The sequence below is a fragment of the Podarcis cretensis genome (genome assembly GCF_951804945.1).
Source record: "Podarcis cretensis genome assembly, chromosome: 8".
In the NCBI taxonomy this organism is placed as follows: domain Eukaryota; kingdom Metazoa; phylum Chordata; class Lepidosauria; order Squamata; family Lacertidae; genus Podarcis; species Podarcis cretensis.
In genome coordinates this window covers 63,479,748-63,505,785 of record NC_137177.1, presented here as the reverse complement: position 1 = coordinate 63,505,785, position 26,038 = coordinate 63,479,748, and the positions used below count along the sequence as shown (strand labels likewise).

Genomic DNA, 26,038 nt, shown 5'->3' with positions numbered 1-26,038 from the left:
AGGGTGCTGCCCCAATCATAGTAGTGTGGTTTGTCAATGATCTTTCAAATTGCAATTAGTGCAAACTGTGATTTGAAAGGTGGCTTCAGACTGACTTTTTAGCCCCCAACAAAGCATGGTTTGAGAACTGACTCAGACATGGACATGAAAATAAACTGTTTTTGTGCCTGAATCCTGCCATAAATATCAAGAAGGTCACTTGGAGAGGTGGGATTGTATAGAAGGATAGCATGTTGTTGTTATTATTGTTGCCCACCCTGAGACCATAGAGTGAAGGGTGGGTAATTAACAATAACAACAACGATACTAGTCAATATAATGTTGGCAGGTTACGGAGTGTGAAGGATGGAAGCCATATTGTAAGGGGACAAAGGAGTGCTTGGTGGAGAGACTTTTGAAACAATGAGAAGGAGGAATGTGTTGCATGCCACTCCCTGCCAACTCCACACACACACACACACACACACACACACACACACCAACCTCCATGTGTTGGGTAGAAGTTCCCAAGGAGGAGACCACACATGTTTAGCTGAATACAGAACTTCTGCTCAATGTGTGGAAGACTGAGGGGTGATGGGATGAGCAGGGAGAGATGGGGACAGCAACATCAAGTGTGGGACTAGGTGCTTGTAAACCATTTCTGTATAACCTTCGAATGTGTGATACCTAATTCCTGAAGAAGGCTATGAAGGATTCTTAGAGTGGTGGGGTTCAGGGCAGTGAAGTAGTTAATGTGACTTACTCACATTTCTGCTGGCTTCAGAAAGACTTCATACAAAAGAACCAGGAGTTAGCAGCAGTTGTAAAGCATGAATCAAATCAACCCATTCAAAATTAATGTTCCCGATGTTTCTGGTGAACAGAGTAATAAGCATTGCTATCAATCCATCAGTCTTTGGGGTAAGTCTCCCTGCAATCCACCCACCCAACCAAGCACACACATACATACACACACAGTATTCAGTACACTTCTGATACTCTTGCAAATTCCAACATGGGGATTCCATGTAGATTCCTAATTACAGAATCTGTTGATTCTACTACCTGTACATATGTAGAGTAGCACGTCTCATTTGCTATGATTTGAGTCTGAAAATAGTTGAAGATATCTGAATGCATATCTTTTCCCTGGTTGCGTTGTCTGGTTGTGAAGAGCAGCAGGGCAGGGAGGCAGGCCTAGTGGAAATGCCAGCTGGCTAAATTAATGAGGAACAGATCTATCAAGAGGCTGAGTAGCAACTGTTTTGGATAGGCAACAACAGTGGAGAGGTGTTACCTTCAAACCCTTCTCTAGGGATTTCGAGAAGTACCTCTTTGATCACTTTGGAACAAGATGCTGAACTAGTTGGACAGTTGGTCTGTTCCACTGGGGATCTCTTATGGCAGCCTTGGCCAACCTGGTGCCCTTCCGAGGTGTGGGACTACAACTCCCAACAGTCCCAGCCAGCACACCCATGCTGGTGGGATTTCAGGACATAAGGACATAAGAAGAGCCTCCTGGATCAGGCCAGTGGCTCATTTAGCACTGCTTCCTGTCCTCACAATGTCCAACCAGATGCCCACAAATGGAAGCCCAAGCACAGCAGCACTTTTCCCGCAACTGGGATTTAGAGGCATTCTGCTTCCAACAGCAGAGGTAGAACATTGCAGTCATGGCTAGTGGCCATCGATAGCCATCTCCTCCATGAATTTTTCTACTCCTCTTTTAAAGCCATCCAAATTGGTGGCCACCACTGGGCAAGTTCCATAGTTTCAACTCTGCGCTGTGTGAGAAAGCACCATATTTTTCGCTCTATAAGACGCGCCAGACCACAAGACGCACCTAGTTTTTGGAGGAGGAAAACAAGAAAAAAAAAATCTGAATCTCAGAAGCCAGAACAGCAAGAGGGATAGCTGCGCAGTGAAAGCAGCAATCCCTCTTGCTGTTCTGGCTTCTGGGATAGCTGCGCAGCCTGCATTCACTCCATAAGACGCACACACATTTCCTCTTACTTTTTAGGAGGGAAAAAGTGAGTCTAATACAGCAAAAAATACAGTACTTTCTTTTGCCTGTCCTGAATCTCCCAGCATTCAGCTTCTTTAGATGACCCCAAGTTCTCGTAGTATGAGAGAAGGAAATTTAATGATTTTAAATAGCCACCTGAGTCACCGAAAACCTTTAGTGCAACCTCAGACCACCATTTCTCATCCTTGAAAGAAAACCCAGTGCAGTGCAGGATCTCAGTTGGCTTCCCCTGTAGCTTATGGCAAGTAAATATTGACAAAGTAGTCTAAAGAGCAAACACTTTGACATTTGTAATGTCCACTGGAAGATCTTGTATATATTTATTCTGGAAGAATAAGGGCAGCATACAAATTTTCCCAATCTCGCTTCTGCTGTCATTCTCCTTGTTCTTGCTTCATGTCAAGAAGTCTTTGCAATAGTAATTGGACATTTGTAGCACAAGTAATAGAGATGTTGGATCTCTGTTAGGGTAATATTTCCACATTGATTCACCTGATGTCCTTTCCTAGCTTTTCCCTATCCAAAATTAATTCCTATTTAAGAAGAAAAAAGAAACTCAGGACTTCAAGTCTTCCAGGAGGCCCTTATTACTGATTGTTGACTACTCTTGTACTTCCTATTACTTACCTAGTAAGTACCTAATACTTACTATAATTAACAATCATAATCATAATTTATTACTTGTCCTTCACCCTAAGGTCCCAAGGCATTGAAACACAATATGAAAAACAGTTTAAACCAAAAAAGCAACAAACATAACCTAAAAAGAAAGAAAACAAAGAATAATAAATGTGAACCATAAATTTTCCTTGCATTTTTTGTTTTGCTAACAAATCAACAACATTATTTATTTATTTGCAATAAATGCAATCACAAAAATAAGGTGTGGCAATTTGTACAAAATTTAGAAATCAAGAAACTGGGAGCATGGAGGGCTCTAATGGTTCATGGCTTACGTTCTGGAAAAAGTATCAGGAAATTCAGAACTCCAAAACCCAGGGCAAAATGAGGATGTAAAAAGGTTTGAATGTGTCGCTGCTTCTGGGCTCAAAACACCTTCTGCGGCTAAGACATCACTCTCAATGTAATCCCTGCCTTTCTAAGCAGCCCCAACATGCAAATATGAGCTTTTAATTTTCTTGTAATTGAGGCACTTTTGTTGTTGTTGTTTGTGAGATTTTTTCCTTTATTGATGTTTTTATGTTTTATTAAAGATTGGTTCTCAAAAATGTAATGAGTAAAAAAAAATCTGGCTTAATTTAAATTGTGAATCTGTCTGTTAAGAAATACATTAGGGGTAGGAGAAGCATAAGACATATTAATTGACAGACAGGAACTGCTGTCTCTGAGGTTGATACAAGTAATTTATTACTTTAGAAATGAATGCCACCTCCAGAATGTGCTTCATTAATTTCAAATTTAGTTTTAATTTCAAGCTGTTGCCCCTTGAGAAGAATAAGGTGGCAAATTATGTTCGAAGAGCAGATTTCTCCCCCCCCCCTTCCTCTTGCTTGGAAGAAACACTAAATTTTAACTGTTTAATTTTAATAAATAAATGTGGTTCTTTGAGTGAAATATGCCAGCTGCTGATATATAACATGAGACCAGCAATTGCTAACGCCAATTTTCTCTCTCTGCTTTTCCTTCCTCTTTTTTACCCTGCTAGCTTACGTTTCGGATGAACTGAAGGCAGCAGCAATGGCAGAAGATGACCTAGAGCCCGACGACAACGTGGTCGATGGAGAACCTTCTGCCAAATACGCCTGTCCGGAGAAGGACTTCACTAAGAACTGCCAGAGCTACCAGAACTCTCCAGCAGCCGAGTTTTCCAGCCATGAGATGGACAGCGAGTCGCACATCAGCGAAACCAGTGATCGCATGGCCGACTTTGAAAGCAGCTCCATCAAGAATGAGGAGGAGAGCAAAGAGGTCTCCATCCAGCTGGAGGAGTCTGTTGTCTCGGACAGCTTGGAGCAGATGAAAGCTGTCTACAATAACTTCCTCTCTAACTCCTACTGGTCCAACCTGAACTTGAATCTCCACCAGCCAACCTCTGAGAAGAACAATGGGAGTAGTAGCAGCAGCAGCAGTAGCAGCAGCAGCTGTGGGAGCGGCAGCTTTGACTGGCATCAGACGGCCATGGCAAAGACACTGCAGCAGGTCTCGCAGAACAGGATCCTTCCTGAGCCTAGCCTTTTTAGCACAGTCCAGTTGTATAGACAAAGCAGCAAACTTTATGGCTCCATATTTACTGGGGCCAGTAAATTCCGCTGTAAAGACTGCAGCGCTGCCTATGACACATTAGTGGAATTAACGGTGCACATGAATGAAACAGGACATTACCGGGATGACAACCACGAAACAGATAACAATAACCCTAAAAGGTGGTCCAAGCCTCGTAAGCGCTCTTTGCTCGAAATGGAAGGGAAAGAAGATGCTCAGAAAGTCTTAAAGTGTATGTACTGTGGCCATTCATTTGAGTCGCTTCAAGACTTGAGTGTGCACATGATCAAAACAAAACATTACCAAAAAGTGCCTCTGAAGGAACCCGTAACCCCTGTAGCAGCAAAAATAATCCCAGCCCCAAGAAAGAAAACATCATTGGAGCTAGAACTTCCAAGTTCTCCAGACTCCACTGGTGGGACACCAAAAGCAACAATCTCTGATGCCAGTGATGCACTTCAAAAGAATTCCAATCCTTACATCACACCGAATAATCGCTATGGACACCAGAATGGTGCCAGCTATGCTTGGCATTTTGAAGCAAGGAAATCTCAAATTCTTAAGTGCATGGAATGTGGGAGTTCCCATGATACTTTGCAGGAGCTCACTGCCCACATGATGGTGACAGGACATTTCATTAAGGTCACCAACTCTGCCATGAAGAAAGGGAAGCCTATCATAGAGGCCCCTGTCACGCCAACGATCACGGCTTTGCTTGATGAGAAAGTACAGTCCGTGCCCCTGGCAGCCACCACCTTCACGTCTCCTTCCAACACACCCTCTAGCATCTCCCCAAAATTAAACATGGAGGTAAAGAAAGAAGTTGATAAGGACAGAATCACTGCTGATGAGAAGATGAAAGACAAGGAAAAATCAAGTGAGGATGAGGAAAAATATGATATCTCCTCAAAATATCATTATTTGACTGAAAATGACTTGGAAGAGAGTCCCAAAGGGGGACTGGATATCTTGAAATCTTTAGAAAACACGGTCACATCAGCTATTAACAAAGCCCAGAATGGCACACCCAGTTGGGGTGGCTATCCCAGTATTCACGCTGCCTACCAGCTGCCCAACATGATGAAGTTGTCCCTAGGTTCATCGGGGAAAAGTAATCCTTTGAAGCCGATGTTTGGAAATGCTGAAATAGTATCGCCAACGAAAAGCCAACCCTTGGTGTCCCCACCCAGCAGTCAGACGTCCCCTGTGCCAAAAACCAACTTCCATGCCATGGAAGAGCTGGTCAAGAAAGTAACCGAGAAAGTGGCCAAAGTTGAAGAGAAAATGAAGGAGCCTGAAGCAGGGAAGCTATCTCCAATGAAGAGAGCAACACCTTCTCCATGTAGCAGCGAAGTCAGCGAGTCCCTCAAGATGGACACTTCCAATGACATTGGGTTCAAAAGCCAACAGAATAGCCCTGTTTCACAGAGGGAGAGCTGCAAGGACAGCCCAACAGGAGAACCAGTGGAAAATGGTAAGGAGCTTGTCAAGACCATCACAAGTTCCTTGAGCAGCAGCACAGCTATTATCACCGACCACCCTCCAGAGCAGCCATTTGTAAACCCATTAAGTGCATTGCAGTCTGTCATGAATATTCATCTTGGGAAGGCAGCTAAGCCTTCCTTGCCTGCCCTTGACCCAATGAGCATGCTTTTTAAAATGAGCAACAGCCTAGCAGAAAAGGCAGCTGTGGCCACCCCACCTCTGCAGTCCAAGAAGCCAGACCACTTAGACCGTTATTTTTATCACGTCAACAATGACCAGCCCATAGATTTGACGAAAGGGAAGAGTGACAAAAGCTGCTCTTTGGGTTCAGCGCTTTTGTCATCCACATCGGTGTCTTCAGCATCCTCTTCATCTACAGTGACAACGGCAAAGACATCTGCGGTTGTGTCATTCATGTCAAACTCGCCGCTACGCGAGAATGCCTTGTCAGATATCTCTGATATGCTGAAGAACCTGACAGAAAGTCACACATCAAAATCCTCCACGCCTTCCAGCATCTCTGAGAAATCTGACATTGACGGGACTACAATAGAGGAACCGGAAGAGGCGACCCCGGCTCAGAAGAGGAAGGGGCGCCAGTCCAACTGGAACCCTCAGCATTTGCTCATTCTTCAGGCACAGTTTGCAGCCAGCTTGCGGCAGACATCAGAGGGGAAATACATCATGTCGGACCTGAGCCCTCAGGAGAGGATGCACATTTCCAGGTTTACGGGGCTCTCAATGACCACTATTAGCCACTGGCTGGCCAATGTGAAATACCAGCTCCGAAGGACAGGGGGGACAAAGTTCCTTAAAAATTTGGACACTGGGCACCCGGTGTTCTTTTGCAACGACTGTGCTTCCCAAATCAGAACTCCTTCGACGTACATCAGTCACCTTGAATCGCATCTAGGTTTTAGGCTACGAGACTTGTCCAAACTGTCCAGTGAACAGATTAACAATCAGATAGCACAAACAAAGCCGCCCTCTGAAAAACTGTTGGCACCTTCGCCGGAGGAAGAAATAGGGACCTCCTACCAGTGTAAACTTTGCAACAGGACTTTTGCAAGCAAGCATGCCGTTAAGCTCCATCTCAGTAAAACACACGGGAAGTCTCCAGAGGACCATCTTCTCTATGTGTGTGAATTGGAAAAGCAGTAGCATTTGCTTTTGACACACACCCAAACCACAACGACAATTGTACTTGGCTTTGAGGAAAACTGTCCAAAACAAACAAACAAAAAAACCCGCCTTAAAGCTCCCCTTTTAGTTTCTGTTCTTGGCACATAATTTTTACTTTAACTCTGGGGTGTCACTCTTGGCCTGAACGACTTCTCTCTTTCGTTGTATAACTGTACAGTGTTTAATAGAGGTGCATAATCAGCTGTTGTTACTGGTAAAATATGAAGGTTAAAACGCAGTGGTAAGTGTTTGGAACTTTGTGTAAATTGGGGTTTAGTTGCTGTGCATCCCTCCGATGCCTTGAGCTGCATGCATTAACAAGACAGTTTAATTAAGCATTTATTAACTAATTCTAGTGCACTTTTTCCATGGTGATTCAAGTGTGCTGGTCGTTCTCACCCTGTAAATTTTTAGCCCTCTGAGTACTTTGAAGCACTTTTGCATTAATTTGGTTTTTTTAAAAAATAATAATAATAATTATTATATTAATGAAGTATGTATATGTTTTCCTTTTTTACAACAACAACAACCCCCTTACAGCTGAGGAGACATTCAAGCAAATCTAAGAATGGGCTTGAACAAAACATGCCACAGTCCATTAGTTGGTTGTGCATCTGGCTGGTTAATGTTTGAAGGAGAGGATTCACCTGGAGAATGCAGACCAGTTTCTCCTGTGTGAGTTTCCCTTTGGCTGTTGCATGGAATTGCTACCAGCTTTATGCGCAAGTTGCTTGAGCAGCTAGGTGGTGGCACTTCCTGTGATGTCCAAAATCACTTCTGTGTCAGGGATCCGATACCTTGTTTCAGCACTTCCAGTATCCATAGTCCAGATTGTTCAGCCTGTCTTCACCCAGACTGGCCTTTCTTCCCTTAGTTCTTATGGCTGGTGTGGACCAGCAGTCCTCCCAGCTTGGCTTTGTGTGATGTTTGCTTGAACTTTCCACAGGCAGCAACTGATGGAGTGGCACTGCTGCACTGCTCACCTCACCTCCACCCAACTGAGTTGCTACGGCATATTGGGATGGAGTAGAGAAGGGGCAAACTGGTGGCAAGGACAGTGTGGTGCAAACAGGCTGCAAGAGCCCTGGATTCGCTCTGCCATGTTTACACTGCACTGATCTGACCACCACCACCAAGGCCCTCCTCTTTCTGTCCCAGTGTGGTGCTGAGACTCAGTCGGGCAGAAGTCAGAGCAGCAGTGGAGCCCTGCCACACCATCTGCTGTTATCCACAAAGAGAGCTACTTTTCTTTCTCTGGGACGTGTCTTGTGAATCTGGTTGTAGGCTACCGTGGGGACCATAGGATGCTCCTTCTGGATATGCCTTTTGTTGGAATTATCTATCGCACCCCCACAACCGCAGGGGTGGCACCCATCGTGAACTTTCAGGCTATATTATTTTCACATTGAAACGTCGATGTATATATATATATATTGTACAGATTTCAGAATCCTCATATGGAAAATGTGATTGTGGACAATGCCATTTCTTCTTCTTCAATGTTTTTATCAAGGGTGAATTTTTTTGTACCTAATATGCTCCAAGTATAAGTGGTACCTATAAATATATAAATATATATATAAATATATAAAATAATATTGTATATTTCTTTTCTAGGTCAAAAGGTTTTCTTTTAACATCTGAATAATGTAAATTATATGAAAAGATACACTCGATAGCATTTATAAAGTGTTCAAAAAAGAGAAAAACATTATTCTTGAAGCAAAGTATGCTTGTTTTCCTTTTGCTATACAGTACATCTATATTGATAGAGGTTCATGTTTAAATTATACATATTTATTCGTTGTTTGCTACCTTTTTTAAAAGAAAGAAAGAAAGAAGAAGCATTCTGATAAACGAAGCCACGGACTGGCGTGCATTACACCTAATTTTGCACAACATGAATTTTAAAGGTATTTATTAGTAAAATGAATAATAATAATAAAAATTCAAAAGCGAAAAAATTCAAAATCAACTCAGTGCTCAAAGGGTTAAATCTATTTGGGGGTGGAAGAATTGAAGGGGGAAAAAAACCTTGTACTGTATTTCATAAACATTGATAAAAAAAAGCCTTTAAAATGTTTGTACTGTAATACTTTGCTTAAAAGTTACAAGGCATTCTGTGATATACCCTCTTCCACTTATTTATATGCACTCTTGGTTGTGTTATTTCCTATCGTAGAATGCCTTTCCACCTCTCTCTCTCCCTCCCTCTCTCTCTCTCTCTCTCTCTCTCTCTCTCTCTCTTCTTTTCAGTTGGTAACTTTCTGTTTTGTTCTCCCTAATTATTCTCCCAAGATTTCATACTGCAGTTTTATCTTTAGGCATATGAAAGGTAACCCGTGGTTACCAGCACACTAAGTGATTCTGTTCGTCTCCATTTTTGGCAGTTAATTTGCAGAAGTAACTGACAGCTGACACCATATGAGAATCTATGTGTACAATATTGGCATGTAAACAGCACAGACCCAGAATCGCACCCTCTGTGCCCCCTCTTCCGTTGTTGACAATGTGGCACCATTATATGACTCTTCATATAACCTTCTTTCTTTTCTTTTCTTTTTTCTACAGCCGCATTAAAATTGTCTTTTTTGCTATAATTTTGTGTTGCGTTCACAATTATATCTGATATGTGCTACGACTAACGAGCACATTAAAATTAAATTGTATACTTGCTGTTTATGACTGAAGCTTAAGGAGGCTCCTTCATCTGCCAGGTGTTGGCAGATGGAAATCTATACATAAATCACAGGAGTTTTTGTGAACTTTCGCATTTAAAGAGCAAGGGAGCAAATATTCAAAGGCTGCCTTGAAAAAAAGGGGGGGACAAAATGAAATGGAGGTTATATCTCCCCTTTAAACCTCCAGAAAGATTGACTGTAAAGAAGAGGGTTTATAAGCAACATTTTGTGAGGAAGCAAATAGATCGTTTGCAGAGCTGTGTATTCAAACCAAATCAGATCCTGATACGCAATGCCTCTTAAATGCATTATTAGTGTTCTGAGAAGCAAGGAGCCCTGGCAGGTTCCTCCGTGGATTAGAGAACTCCTTCCATCTCCTTTCAATTGACATGGAGAAAAATCCCGAGACTTATTACGGCAACTTTTATGATTTTCAGGATGTTTCCACTTTTGCACAAAATTGATAGCAAGGAAAGATAGGAGAATGAATGAGTGCATAGACAAACAAACGGAGACATTTATATGCTAATGGAAAACTTTTACTGGCACTCACGTATCAGTCTAACAAAACCACACGAGCTGCCATTTTAATCTTCATTAGCATACATGAACTGCAGCTTCCATATGCGAAGATGGGACGTTGGGCTAGCAAGGCAGGCAGACAAAGCAAACCGGTACACTGCAACGTTACATCTTCTTTACATGTTACAAGGGAACCCTGAATCTTGGACTTGATCCAGACAGGACTTAGGGGATGCAAAACCAACAAACTGAGGAAGGGAAATGGGCTGCCATGCCAGGCTCTGGCAGCTGTGTCAGAATATTTAGAAAACCTGTAATCTGTGCCTCAAATGTAGCCTACTGTGTGAGGTTACAAGTCACATCACATTTTGCCCTTGGCCCTAGTCACCGTAGGCATGTGGACCCCAGAAGGACATTCTTTAGAGCAGGGGTCAGGAAACTTTTTCAGCAGGGGGCCGGTCCACTGTCCCTCAGACCTTGTGGGGGGCCAGACTATATTTTAGGAAAAAAATGAACGAATTCCTATGCCCTACAAATAACCCAGAGATGCATTTTAAATAAAACCACACATTCTACTCATATAAAAACACCAGGCAGGTCCCACAAATAACCCAGAGATGCATTTTAAATAAAAGGACACATTCTACTCATATAAAAGCACGCTGATTCCTGGATCATCCGTGGGCTGGATTTAGAAGGCAATTGGGCTAGATCTGGGCCTTACTTTGCCTACCCGTGCTTTAGAGAATATGGTCCTCTCTCCCCCGGGATACAGGTTGGCTAACCCTGGCACAGCTACATTGAATCCTTTGCAGGACAGATGTGGCAAGTTCACTCAGTCCCTTACAACCCCATTACAAAGCTACCAAACCTTCAGATGCCTTATGGGTTGGCTGATGTTGGTGGGTGAAAGCTATTCAGCTTGCCACTAAGTCCATCATACCTAACACCAGGGCTTTTTTTCAGCTGCAACTTGCTGCAACTCAGTTCCGGCACCTCTCAGGTGGGCACAATAGACATTATATGAGAACAAGGGAGACGTTCATGGTGAGTCCGGGCACCTCTTTTTCTAGAAAAACAGCACTGCCCAGCACAATATCTACAGCCCAGTTCATCAACTTCCCTGCACAACAGCTCCAGTTAAGCCTGCTTTTGCGGCTTGAGACATCTGCCCTGCCCATTTTGCAGCTCCTGGGCCAGTTCACGAGACAGGAACAATGCATGAGCTCACAAAGCTTCTGTTTCTGCCACAATCATTTCACTTCAGTCTATGCTCCTTAACTTATAGATCAGATTGTAAGTCTTCCGTAAGTGGAATCTTTGATTCCAGTGGCCATGCTAGTGGGATATCATGTTATGTATAATTTGATGAGTGGCTGAACCCACTGATATATGCTTCTCCTTTTTGCAGCAATGAATTGCCATATATCTTTGCACCCACTGGACACAAACATTTTAGATGTTGCTAGGGTGTCTCCAGCCACAGCTTAGGAGTAGAGCTTAGTGGAACTTAGGCATTCACTCCCTGATATCCCCTATTAAAAAGAATGGACAAAATCAAGGCTGAAAACTTTTGAAAGCTTCTATTAATCCGAATGGCAATTGAGGAGGCAGATGAACCAATAGTTGGATCCAGTGCAAAACATCTTACGTTTTTCATGCATTGGCTTAATTTCCCAGCCGAAACACAAAAATGGTCAACTCTATGCAAATGCTGGGTAAATTAAGACAAGCAGAAAGTGGTGCTATAGTTATGGGGTCTCAAAGATACTCTCAATGATGGTCATTAATGAAAAAGACCATAGAGTGGTCGTGTGAGAGCATGAAGATGGAAACATGGGTTGAGAGGCTTTCCTTCAGTGTCTTGTTTTCCTTCACAGATTGGATTTTCATCTGGGCTTTGCAAACACAGGAGCTCAAGAGACAGCATAATGAAAATAGCACACACTCGGGAAGAAAGTGGTACATTGATATTGGGATGAGCGAGGTGCGGGGGAGGGGGACAAGCTTTAAATCAAAAGTGGATAAAGGTGACCCTGGTCTAACCCCACCCAAGTTGTGGCTTGTTACTGTATACTGTATATCTTCCAGCCATCACATTTACGCAGTATCTTAAAATAACATTTGTGATAAATGTGCAATTTAACTAATTTATGGTGCTCTGATGTGCTCAGGGCTACATGCAAGATGAAAATCTTAAATGGAGCTTGAACAGCTCACTTCACAACAAGAAATCAATATGCCAGATCTGAGAAAGAATCTCAATGAAGTCAACATTTAGCGTGTGTGTGTGTGTGTGTGTGTGTGTGTGTATAATATGAGAATGTGTCTTTAAATTTTCAACAGAAAGGATTGTATAATTAATTGAAATATTGCATATAGGGTTGTTGTTTTTTTTAAAGCAACTACTATTGGAGCCCAAATCTCTCCAGCAACTTCATTATATTTTCTTTTGGCATCAGAAATTGTAGCTTGGCTGGTCTAATTATACCATTGCCTCCATCGTGCAAACTACATTGTAATTTTCTAACGGAAGAAAGACAGCTTTGCATTGTTTAAATCTGCAATATTCACAATATTGGGCTAATCAATTGCTTTTAATATTTTTGTTGGTAAACACTTAGGTAATTGATTTCCCACAAAAAAAAGAAATAGAAACAAACCTGTTTGTAAATTGGAAAAGAGTGTGGGGAATGGTTTGCATGAATTTTGTAAGATATTTCATATTTTTGTTCCAGTAAGTGTTCAAAATGTAGGTGAATATCATGGTCAAATCCTGATGCATATTACAAATCCGGATGGATATTTTGGATGCCCACTTTTCAGACCTAACAAGTTAATGCTGAAAATTATGTCTGCCTATATTCACTGAACTCACTAGAATATCTCTGATATTTGGAGGTTTATAATATTGGTCTGGGATTGCCAATACTTACAATATTTACAATGGTGACATTTGCCGAATTTCAAGCTTTCACTATAATACAGCACACATTCATGCACGCATGTGTAATGAATGGAAGAAGCTTTTTAAATTCTATATCTTCCGAATGTTACAGTTCATCTGCAGGAGAAAATTAATGAAGTAATTCCATTCAGTACAGGGGGAAATGAGTTGACTGGTAATAGGTAAATTTAATAAATGTTGCGTTTTTCAAATGTGCCTCTGAAGAGCTCTTTAAGTTTCTTGGAAAAATACATATCTTTTCATTTCTTGCTTTTATTCCTTTGTCTCTGTATAAGTTAGCACCACAGTAAGTATTATGTTACTTATTTCAGCCAATGATGTCCAAATATTATTTGCTGTATTACGTAACAGAGGTACAGATCATAAAAGTTAAACGAAAAGGGTGGGAAGATGAAAACATTTCTAGCAACAAATGGAATCACCATTTGCTCTAGCTTGGACAAAACCTGTTTTCTTTCCTCAAAAAGGAACACTCTTGCATTTATGATAGAAGCCAGTCACACAAATTTATCTTGGCCACAGGAAAGCAGGCCATCCGTTTCTCATTTCTCCTCTATTAGATCTTGGTGGCAAGGATTGCTAACTAGTCCACATTCAGCTGTTGTGGACATAAAAGGCATTTGGCCCAATACAGGAGTGATGCATAGTTGTGATCCACCAGCACGTTTACAGGTGAGAATTTCCCATCTCAACAATGTACTAAAGGCTGCTGAGAGTGCAGGGTGACCATCAAACAACTCTCTGCACAGTAGTCCTGGCTAGGGATGGAAGGAGCTCTCCCTCTCTCATTTCTCAGAAATACATTTTTGTACGCAGTTTAGACTCAGCTACACATTTCTGCAAGCAAAAATTGTGTGTGTGTGTTTTCCAACCTTGCTCGTGTGCAGGAGTGCATATATATATATATATGGGGGTGGGGGAGGTGAAGATCCCTTAGCCCTGGGAGTTGGCTTCTAGGCTCATGTAAATACAAAATAGTACTTTGTCAGAACGAAGATCAATGCAGAGAAAGAATGCTGCCTTGGCATGAAAATCCATGGGTTGCCTAACCCACGCGATTCCTCTTAATGGAGCAGTGTGGGTGCAGGAATGTGGCATTCCTTCCTGCACTGCTCGAGTAATACATGCATGGATCATTGATTCAGTATAGAAGGGAAGGTGTGCTTAGCAGTAGAACTGGCCACAGAGATGGGGACAGATTCAGTTCAGTTCCCATTGAAAGGTAAAACTAAGGTCCAGGAAAGCACAACAGTGGGAAGGATGTCTTCCTGTTTCCCAACAACTGTTACAGTGGTACCTTGGGTTACAGATGCTTCAGGTTACAGATTCCGCTAACCCAGAAATAGTACCTCAGGTTAAGAACTTTGCTTCAGAATGAGAACAGAAATTGTGCTCTGGTGGCACGGCGGCAGTGGGAGGCCCCATTAGCTAAAGTGGTACCTCAGGTTAAGAACAGTTTCAGGTTATGAATGGACCTCCAGAACGAATTAAGTTCTTAACCCAAGGTACCACTGTACCTGTTAAAAGTAGAGCAGAGCAACCAAAATGATCAAGGGGATGGAACGACTCTGCTACGAGGAAAAGTTGCAGCATTTGGGGCTTTTTAGTCCAGAGAAAGGGTGAGTAAGAGTTGACAGATAAAATCATGAATAGCACAGAGAAAATGGATAGAGAAAAGTTTTTAATCTTTTCTCATGATGCTAGAACTCATGGGCATCCAATGAAGCTGGCTATTGGGAGATTCAGGGCAGATAAAAGAGTCTTTCTTCACACAGTGCGGAGTTAAAATATGGAACTCACTGCCACAGGAGGCATTGATAGCCACCAACTTGGATTGTTTTAAAAGAGGAGTAGACAAATTCATGGAGGATAAGGCTAACCCTCCATGAATAAGGCTGCTAGTCATGATGGCTATGCTCTGTCTCCACAGTCGGAGGTAGTAATGTTTCTGAATACCAGTTGCTGGAAACCACAGGAGGGGAGAGGGCTCTTGCGCTCGGTTCCTGTTTGTGGGATCCCCCACAGGCATCTGGTTGGCCAATGTGAGAACAAGATCCTAGACCAGCTCAGGCTATACGTACAGGTTTTCAAACCATGGTTTGCAGACCACTGGGTGATCCATGAGCTCCACTCAGAGCCATCCAAAAAATGTTGTAGAATGGACATGAATATCTGTCTTTTCCTTGGCATTTGATTTATATTTTTTTCCTGACAACAGAGATCCAAGGCCATTTTTGGATTTATTGAACAGGCTTACAAGGCCCTGGCAAAGTGCTCGTGATTTTCATACTACAGCGCTGGTGCAGTCTACTTGTTAGAAGTAATAATTTACCAGATCAACAACCCTTCTCAGCACCCTGACCCAAGAGCTGGTATTTTCATAGTTAACGCGCTGTTCGGTTGAAGGCAGTTGGACTAGATCAGGTTTCCTCAACCTCAGCCCTCCAGATGTTTTGGGACTACAACTCCCATCATCCCCAACCACTGGTCCTGTTAACTAGGGATCATGGGAGTTGTAGTCCCAAAACATATGGAGGGCTGAGTTTGCCTATGCCTGGACTAGAAGAACCTTCTACGGTTCTTTGATTCTATGATTGTAAAGACAACTCTGTTATCCTGCCCCCCTCCCCCCTCAAGAGCTGCTGTGTTACCCTCTCAAAGCTTCCGCAGCTGCTGCCTCAAGGAGGACAAATGATCCCCTTTTCACATTGTGGAGCAGGAGGCGAGGAGCCCAGTTAAAAGGGAACAGGGCGCCTGTGGCTACTTGCTCGGAAGCAGGTCCAAAGGAACTTACCTCCTCAGTCCCACCCTCCCAAATTGGGGGGGGGGGGACGGAACCTAAACAAGGAATCTCCCTTTCTTTCCCTGGAAGAAGAAGAAGAAGAAGAAGAAGAAGAAGAAGAAGAAGAAGAAGAAGAAGAAGAAGCAGCAGCAGCAGCAGCAGCGGCGGCTCTTGGAGACACTGTAGGGAGTTTGAATTTTTCTTTTTTGGGGGTGGGGGAGGCTGTGCCATCGTCCCCTTTCCCCTGGGGGAAAGAAAGAAAGGAAAATAAATAAATAAATTTGAAGTTGAAAAATGTATCCTCTTTCTTTGTTTTCGGTGGTTTTCTAAAAACAAAAACAAAAAAAAAGCCCAACAACTTTGGGGGAGTAGTCAGTAGTTTTACTTTTTGGAACATGGCAAGCCTTGTTTTGAATTTGGTTTGGCAAAAATTTCACGGTAAAAACTGTACTTTTCTCCCTAGCATAAATAATAAATACTTAAGAAACTGCAAAGAGAACTGACCAGAGGGAGGGGGAGGCATTTCCTGGTTACACAAATATTAAGTTCCTTCTATGTGAGATTGAAAACAGCATTACAGGTTGGGGGAGCACATCTGGCAACTTCAATTTCAGCTTCTCTTCTTGCCCCCCAGCCCACCCCCCAGTCCTCAGTTCTCCACATTTCCACATCAGTTTGCAAATGATTCTATTAAAAAACAAATCCTCATGATAACTTGTCAGAACTCCGACAAGAATTTCTTCTATTGTACACATTTTGGTATGCAATTTTGCTGAAAATGCACTCCTTCCTCAAGCAATTTCTCCTAATGGAATGAACTTCTGGGTGTCATTTTCACTGATACATGCATTTTAAAAGCACACTCTTAAGCTCGTATGTGCATTTTGGCACACCTTCTGGTTGGAGAACTGCATTGCAAAATACAGAGAACTGCAAATTTCAAAGGATGGTCACATTTTGGTTCTTGTATTATTTCAGAAAGTTCAAACCAGGTACCTTTAAAGGCAAACTTGAACCAAATTCCTTCCCCATCCTGAATCACAGGATTCTTAGTAAGTGAACAGAGGGAGAGTCAAAATGAGGCCAGAAAGGACAATTGTCCTCCTTCTTTGCATGTGTTGCATTACAGGACAGGGATGGCTCTCTATTTGTTGGTGGACTCCCACAAATCCCAGGCTGTATGGCCAATGCTTAGAGTTGTTGGTAGCTAGAGGTCCGGCAACATTTGGGAGGCCACAGACTAGTCACTCCTGTTACAGAATCAAATGCATCACATAGATCACCAGCAGTGCTATCTTCCGCATGTTCCTCAGAAGCTAAGCCCCACTCAGCTGAATGGGACTTGTTTCGAGTTAATAAATAATAGAAGTAAGCTCCACAGAGCTCAGTGAGGCTTACTTTCTAGTAGCCATGAACAGAATTGGGCCGTCACTCTTTTGTAAGTAATCCAGGAAGATGAACTGCATCTCCTCTCAGCAGCTTGTCATACTAGGGTAGCCTTAGAAACAAAGAATCATAGAATTGTAGAATTGGATGGTGGCCCAAGAGTAATCTACCCCAACCTCCAGCAATGGAGCTAGAGAATCCCTGTCAAGGATTCACACAGCTATTAATAGTAGTAGTAGTAGTAGTAGTAGTAGTAATAATAATAATAATAATAATAATAATAATAATACCCCGCCCATCTGGCCAGGTCTCCCCAGCCACTCTGGGCGACCCCCAATAGAATATTAAAAACATGATAAAACATCAAACATTTAAAAATTCCCTAAACAGGGCTGCTTTCAGATTTCTTCTAAAAGTCAGATAGTTGTTTATTTCTTTGACATCTGGTGGGAGGGCGTTCCACAAGGAGGGCACCACTACCGAGAAGGCCCTCTGCCAGATTCCCTGTAGCTTTGCTTCTCACAGTGAGGGAACCTCTAGAAGGCCCTCAGCGCTGGACCTCAGTGTCTGGGCAGAACGATGGGGGTGGAGACCCTCCTTCAAGTATACTGGGCTGAGGCCATTTAGGGCTTTAAAGGTCAGCACCAGCACTTTGAATTGTGCTTGGAAATGTACTGGGAGCCAATGTAGATCTTTCAGTACCGGTGTTATATGGTCTTGGTGGCCACTCCCAGTCACAAGTCTAGCTGCTGCATTCTGGAGAATCCCTGATAGGTAGCCACCTAACCTCTGTTTCAAAACCTCCAGTAAAGGAGGGTCCACCACCTTCCAATGTAGTCTGCTTCACCATTGAATAAGCTCTTACCGTCAGAAAGTTCTTCCTAGTGTTTAGTTGGAATCTCCTTTCTTGTAACTTGAACCCATTTCACTCTGGAGCTGCAGAAAACTAGCTTGCTCCATGTGAGAGCTCTTCAGTCCATTTTTGACTAAAAGCCCCAGCCAGGAGAGCCAATGTTCAGGGAGAATGGGAGCTGGAATCTGACAACACTTGGAGGGGACAAGTTTGAGAAAGGCTGGGTTAGCGTAAGGGTGTGCATTCCTATTATGTGACTTGTGACTTCTCCAGGCACTTTGGGGCCTAGATAACTTAGTGTGGTGGGGTAATTATTTTCTCCTGACCTTTTGATTCCTAGGTAGCATCTTGCTTCAAATAATCCATGTTCAAGAACAAACCTAAACTATATAGGAACAGAGGAAGCTGGGTCAGGTCATTGTTCCATGCAGCTCAGTATTGTCTACACTGACTGGCAGTGGTTCCCCAAGGTTTCATACAGGGGTCACTGCAGGCCCTACATGAAGATGCCAATTGGTATTGAACCTGGGACCTTCTGTATGCAAAGCAGATGATCTACCACTGAGCTATGACCCTTTCCACAATATGATGGAATCCAGCACAGGTCTCCAGCAAGAAGCTGACATCCGCTTCATTTCTCAGTTTCCAGCTCCAGTTCAATATTCAACATTAGTGTATAAATCCCTAAAGGATTTAGGCCTCAAATACCTTAAAGACCGCCTCCTTCCCCATGGACCATTTTGACTGCTGAGATTGGCAGAGTGGGCTCTCCTTGTATTTCTTCTGCACTCAAAAGCTATGGGGTTGGTGACCCAGGGGGAGAGGGCCTGCTTTGTAGTGGCCCCTAAGCTGTGGAACTCCATGCCCACATGAGTAAGTTTGTACAGCTTACAGAGAATGCTGAAGATGCATTTACTCTGGCTTTTGATGCTTCAGGTGTATATTTTTTTATGACCCACCTTATTTCTGCAATTGTAAGTTGTTTTAAACTGTTTTTGATCTTGTGTTCTAATATTGGTGTTTTAATGTTGCAATCTTCCCTGGAACATTAGGGTGAAGGGTGGGTAATAAATAAATAAAAAGGAAAATTAGAAAAAGAGAGAAAAGAAACAGTATAAAACTTGAGCATGAATTGGTTGCGAGTAGCGTTATTTCAGTTCTATCCTACCCAGTTCCTTTTGGTGCCATATTAAAATAGGGGAGGGGGCACCGTTAAAGCTGTCATAGTTGTGAGTTAGTGACCTTTCTAGGCTGATGAAACGAAATTACTCAAAAATGATTTTTTGTTTTAATTGGAACATTTGTTGGGGGGAGGGTTAAAAAAGGAGGTTGGTTTGTTTTTTTTAAAAGGATTCTCATGCGAGGGAAGAAGAAATAAATGTGCCTAATTTCCTTGCCAGAATGAGAAAGCAGGAAGAAGCCTTTCCAAAAAAGATTTAAACCTTTGCAAAAGAGGACAAGGGAATGAGGTAGGTGTGTCAAGAGGCTGCTCTATTCTCTGTCTTTCTTCTTTTCTCTCTCTCTCTCTCTCTCTCTCTCTCTCTCTCTCTCTCTCTCTTTAAAACTCGAGGTACAGTCGCTGTAGTTCCGCCTCAGTGACCACGAAACCAAGTCGGCAAAAGCTGAAGGACTCAGCTCCTGAAAGCCTCATCAGGACTTGTCATCGCTCTAATGAATATCATTTAAATTGCTTTGTATATTGGTGGAGTTTGGATGTCGATTTAATTTGTGCATGTGTTTTGAGTTCTTCTGCTTGGCTACGCTAACAGAGAGCAACAGCCTAATGAAAAGTGAGTTGGTGACAGTATGATGAGCTCCAACCCAATCAAATGGGTTTGAAGGGCTGTTTTGACAGGGATCTTTAAAGGAGATCTCAAGAGGGAGGGTGTAGCATTTTCTTCTTCTCCTCCTCCTTCTCCTTCCCTTTCTTTTACTGTCGTGCAATTGTTTCAAGCTTCAGGCTCTCCTCCCCCCCCCAAATCTATCAATGGCTGCAGCTTTTCCTATCCTAAACGTCAGCTTGCAAATTAATACATACATAACATGCTAGTGAGCTTCCCAGTGTTCCCAGTGCTTCATATATATATAGTGCCAAATGTTTCAATGCAAGTTGGCTTTGAAGCCAATCTTCAAGTTGAAAATTGTTGCCCTGTGTTTAGTGTCCCCTCTTTTCTTCTGCTACAGTTCCCAGAGTGCTCCAGGTTCTTTATCAACATTATGGTCACCCCAAAGAGTATTCTGTGAGAATATGCTGCTTTGAACACAGGAACAGTGATTTCCTGTCACTGGCAACCACAAGGTGCAGCACTTGGTGCACAGGACATCACTCTAGCATCTTCTTTGCCATGTGGTAGAGTCATGTGATACTACACAGCCAATAATGTTCCATGCTGGCTATAATGTCATGACATGCATGCTAACACTAAAATAAATCAGTGTGGTAGGCGCTACTTGAGATTACAATGCCAAGTGAAGTTTGTGGGACTCTAGTGTGTGAGAAGGCCTTCTCCGCAGTGACACCCAGTCTCTGGATAACTTCTTTGAGGTGTGTCTGGTGCTGATGCTAACTTTTGATTGATAGCGGAAGATGCATCCACTACCTAGGTCAAAAAGCCACTGCCCCATAATGTGACAGGTCCTGCAGTGTGAAAAGAACATTAGAGAATGCTAGCATTATAACCAGGAAAACTAACGCAATATGCCCCATGTCTGAATGCGTTCTGGCTCTCAATGAACTGGAAATGAGGGAAAAGCAAGGTCTCCACCAAACCACGTGGCGGTTTCACCACCATCATTATTGGTATGCCACTTTGGGACCCACAAGGTGTCAAACAAGCAATAATAAAGGCAACAGTTCAAGAAGCATATTGAGAATACAAAAAAAAAAACCCCAACCCCTGCATCACCAATAAATACAGAAAATAAATTCATGCAGTGTTATGTAAAGCAATACAAATAAGCTAAGACAAGAGCTTTCAACAGAAGAGACAATAATGCCTGATGCAGAAATATGAGGTGCATAAGAAATATGCATAAGCAAGCCCTGTCCCATTCTACCCTGCTCCCACTCCCTGTCTGTCTTCTTCTGGGTCCAAATGGACTCATGCGCCAATGATTGCATGTCAATTGGATGTGCCTAAAATGGCCACTGCATATATACAAAATTAGATGTGTGGGTGGGAAAGGAAGTCACTCTTCAAAAGATATGCTACAGGTGTTTGCCACAATCACCTTAGATGCACTGGATGGAAACTAAACAGTGTTCCTTGTCAGTTTTTAAATCACCAGCTTTCTCCTTGAACATCCTTTCCAACACTGTCATCAAGGCGCTTAAGAACCTAAGAAAAGCCTGCTGGGTCAGGCCAATGGCCCATCTAGTCCAGCATGCTGTTCTTGCAGTGGCCAACCAGATGCTTGTGGGAAACATCTGACGTTCAGAAGCATTTACTGTGTCCAACTATGAAGGCAGACATAGCCATTGTGGCTTGCAGCCAACAATAGCACTGACATTCTCCATGAATTTGTCCAGTCCTCGTTTAAGGCCATCCAAGTTGACAGCCACCACAACCTCCTGCAAGTTCCATCATTTAACTATAGACGATGTGTGTGAAGAAGTACTTTCTTTTACACTTAGCAACTGTGAGTCACATTTGAGCCCTAAACTAATGAAGATTGGTTTGGTCCACTCTTGTGGTCTGTCTGCATTTTCTCCATAGACAACTCACACCCAAGCTGCTCCCCTTGAGCTGAGATCCACAGGACGAGAGCTCTTGGAATCCTGCCCTTCAAGTTTGTGACTTTTGGCTGATGCCAAAGTCTTGTGCCCTGAAAGGTGTGATCCTTAAATAATTCATGGGGAGGTGGGAAATGAAACACAGCGGCCTCAGTCCCAGGTGAGTCCTCTGTCAGTAAACACACCAGGTCCTCCTTCCCTCCCTTTGGGGCACCTATTCCTTTGGGTCAGTGCCACCCTTCTTGCTTGAAAATGGAGCCAACACAGGTGGGTGAAGCCTGACTTGACTCCAGATATACTGGAGGAGAGCAATAGCCCTCTTCTATCAAATCTTCACATTCCAAGGCTCATATATTATCTGCATTGGGTGCCCTTTGCAGATGAAATGTGGCCAGTGGTTCACTTTTACACAGAGTGAGACATGCAGCCCTCTCTCCTCGTGATTCCCAGGACCTGGTATCCAGAGGCATCCAGAGGCATACTGCCTTGGCCCAATGGAGGCATAATAATAATAATATTAATAATAATTGGGCAGCTTCCAACAAAGATTAAAAATACATTAAAATGTCACACATTAAAAACTTACCTGAACAGGGCTGCCTTCAGATGTCTTCTAAATGTCAGGTAGTTGTTTATCTCTTTGACATCTGATGGGAGTGCGTTCCACAGGGCAGACACCACTACCGAGAAGGCCTTCTGCCTGGTTCCCTGTAGCTTTGCTTCTCGCAGTGAGGGAACTGCTAGAAGGCCCTTGGCGCTGGACCTCAGTGTCCAGGCAGAACTATGTGGGTGGAGATGCTCCTTCAGGTATACTGGGCTGAGGGTGTTTAGGGCTTTAAAGGTCAACACCAACACATTGAATTGTGCTCGGAAACGTACTGGGAGCCAATGTAGGTCTTTCAAGACCAGTGTTATGTGGTCTCGGCGGCTACCCCCAGTCACCAGTCTAGCTGCCGCATTCTGGATTAGTTGTTGTTTCTCGGTCACCTTCAAAGGTAGCCCCACGTAGAGCGCATTGCAGTAGTCTAAGTGGGAGATAACTAGAGCATGCACCACTCTGGCGAGACAGTCCGTATACTTGGAAGTATATGGACAGGCATACTTGGAAGTCCCTGCTACTTACTGTCTTTTGCTCTGTGGGTGCTTATTGGGTGTGGGTGGTAGGAAGGTGGCAGACAGACTACCTGTCTGTCAGGGGAGAAAGAAAACCAAATGCAGACCTCCAAAATCCAGAAGGGTGGAAGCGTGACATGCACAGACCTCCAGAGAGGAAAAGGAAAACCCCAAAAACATATCCCCCTGCCCCATAGAAGAGGGAGGAATCCAACAAGGACCCAGATCCCCTGAGAGATGTTGAACATTTGCCAAGCAAACACATACCCCCAGTTTGGAGGAGGAGGGAACAGACGGAACACACAGGAGGCTATCCCCCCAACCCTTGTGACCCCTTAAGAGAACAAAGAAACACGCATCTTATTCTAATCAAGACCCTCTTCCTCAACTGGTTTATAAGTTTACTTTAAAAAAATGTGTTTGCAGTATTGTGTACAAATCTAGTGTGGTACCACTTTAAACAATCATGGCTTCCTGCAAAGAATCCTGGGAACTGCAGTTCATTCAGGGTGCTGAGAATTGGTAGAGGAATTGTTCTATTTCCCTCATGGGGCTACAATGCCCAGAGATCCCTGGGAAGAGGGGTTGCAGAGGGTTCCTGGGCACTGAGGAGACGTTCAGGCGCCAACATTTGCCACATTGGGGCATACCAGCATCACAATTGGGTGGTTTCATTAGAAAAGCCAATGGTGGAATTGCTTAGCAAACACCTATTGATCTAATTGACTTTGGTAAGTTTGCTTTCATTGAACCATTGTTCAACAATGTATCAGATCCATTAATCATCTCTTTCATTCCAGGATCAGGGCTTCAGTTCTTTCCTTAAGACCTAATTTTCTTCCATCCAACCTACTTGAGATGGAAATTAAATGGACACAACTAAGCTGTGTTTCTTTGGCACAATTTGCAATAAGATCTGCATTTGCCCTGTATTTGCAAGACTGATGGGCAAGATATGTCCTTGATTGCTTCCCAGCTCAACTCAAAGTGCTGCTACCTACATAACCTTGGATCCAAATACCTGAACATGGGAACACAGAAAGGAGATGCTCTACCAATTGAGCTACAGTCCTCCCTCAATGGCCTGCTCTGCCATTTTCTCATATTCTAATTCACATTGAGTTCTACCTGTGACCTGAGAGGGTCACTGCCTTTGGAAGTAAGGTGACTGGTTATGAGGAAGGTTCCATTTTGCTTGCATTTAAATGAGAAATTACCTTATTCATATTTTTTGAACCAAAGAACCAAACCAAAATTCACACCCTCCAAAATTTGCAATGCAGTTCTCAAGCCAAACAATATTTATACAGTGGTACCTCTGTTTACGAACTGAATTCGTTCTTAACCTGAAATCGTTCTTAACCTGAGGTACCACTTTAGCTAATGGGGCCTCCCGCTGCCGCTGCGCCGCTGCTGCGCGATTTCTGTTCTCATCCTGAGGTAAAGTTCTTAACCCGAGGTACTACTTCTGGGTTAGCGGAGTCTGTAACCTGAAGTGTTTGTAACCTGAGGTACCACTGTATACATACACTGAAGGAAAATGTGCATAACTTTAAGGGAAACTGCTTGTAAAAATGTGAATATTAGTCAAAATGTGTCTATTAGGAGAAATAGGCATGGAAATGCTAATGAATTTTCTTCAGGATTCCCCCCCACACACACACACCCAAAGCACGAATTGCTACAGAAATGTTGAAAAACTGAATTAAAGATTGGGAAACTGAGAAACTGAGAGAAAGCAAAATTAACACTTTCATCAATCCCTACCAGGAAGAATATCTTTTCAGTGGTGCCAACCCTGGCTGTGAAATGCCCTCTTCCATTTTAATGCCAGGCAAGGTCCTTTTTATTTTTTTATGTTTTTAAACATTGCATACTTTTAGAGGGTTTTTTTAGTTAAAAAAATCTTATTTTGGCTGTTGTTAGTTGATTAGCGTTTACCCTGTGCAGTTATTTTATTGTCCATATTTGTTCTGCATTTTCTTTTTCTTTTAAACTTTTTTACTGGCTATTGAAGCATAACAGGGGCATGCCTCTTATGAATGAATGTGCACTGAGGCCTAACAACCGTTTTAGAGCCTAGAATGGTTGTTGTAGAAATCCCTCACTAGTGGGCACCATTTTACTTCCTCTAAAACCCTTCAGTACAGGGCACTGTGGGAAAATGTAAACAGTAGCACCTGGCCCAATAGTTCTTAAAGACCTTGACTAACCGTCTCTACAATTCCCCCATAATTAGCCCCACCCCATTTCCTAGAGACTCTTGAACTCTCTTCCTGGAGAAGCTAAACTTAGCTTACCCCTATTCTAAATTCCCTTAAGGAACCTCTAGGAGGGTCTACTGTTGGCTGAGCCAGAAGATGACTATCAACCTGACATAAGGACATATAAAGAGCCTGCTGGGTCAGGTCATTGGCTTACTTTGTTCAGCATACCATTTTCACAGTAGCCAACAAGATTCCTGTGGGAATTCCATGAGCAGCACCCAAGCAGTAGCTCTTCTCCTGTGGCTTCCAGCAACTGGTATTCAGAAGCATGACTGCCTCCAACTCTGGAAGGAGAGCTTCTTCTTCTTCTTCTTCTTCTTCTTCTTCTTCTTCTTCGGCAATCACTCATAGCCAAGTAAGATTGTCTTCCATGAACACGGTTTTAACAGTGAGTCCGTAAGTGACTGTGGAAGCCGATTCTGGATCCACACATCCTTCCACAGTGGGGACATAGGCTTCTGGGCGGGGGTTGATCACGGTGAGGGATTGCTAACTGTGCCTTCTTCTTTGCATGTTTCTCCCTTTCATCCTGAGTTCGAGCGTCTTCAAAGCCCATGACACCTTGGGTAAAGGCTGTTCTCCAAACAGGCCAGTGGAAGGGGAGCATAGTCCTCATGGCTAGTAGCCATGGACCACCCTTTTCTCAATGAATTTGTCTGATCATCTTTTAAAACCATCCAAGTTGGTGGCCACCACTGCTTGATCTGAGAACAAATTCCATAGTTTAAGCATGTGCTGCATGAAGAAGACCTGAAGCTTCCAAAGGGTTTTTGAGGACTGAGGCCTAGGTCACAAGGCCAGGGTTTGGGATAGGTGTGAGTCCCTCCTTAGGAGA

The 26,038-nt window shown here is 43.1% G+C and overlaps 1 protein-coding gene across 2 annotated transcripts in view; it reads left to right on the top strand.

The window, feature by feature from the left end:
* Nucleotides 1–9,498, top strand: part of TSHZ3 (teashirt zinc finger homeobox 3) — a 122,642-nt gene extending 113,144 nt beyond the window's left edge. For both annotated transcript variants that reach the window (XM_079988743.1, XM_079988744.1), the window contains exon 2: nucleotides 3,675–9,498. In XM_079988743.1, coding sequence (XP_079844869.1) covers nucleotides 3,675–6,877 — 3,203 coding nt within the window. In that variant the 3' untranslated portion in view covers nucleotides 6,878–9,498. The remainder of the gene's footprint in view (nucleotides 1–3,674) is intronic.
* The last annotated feature ends 16,540 nt before the right edge of the window (nucleotides 9,499–26,038 follow it).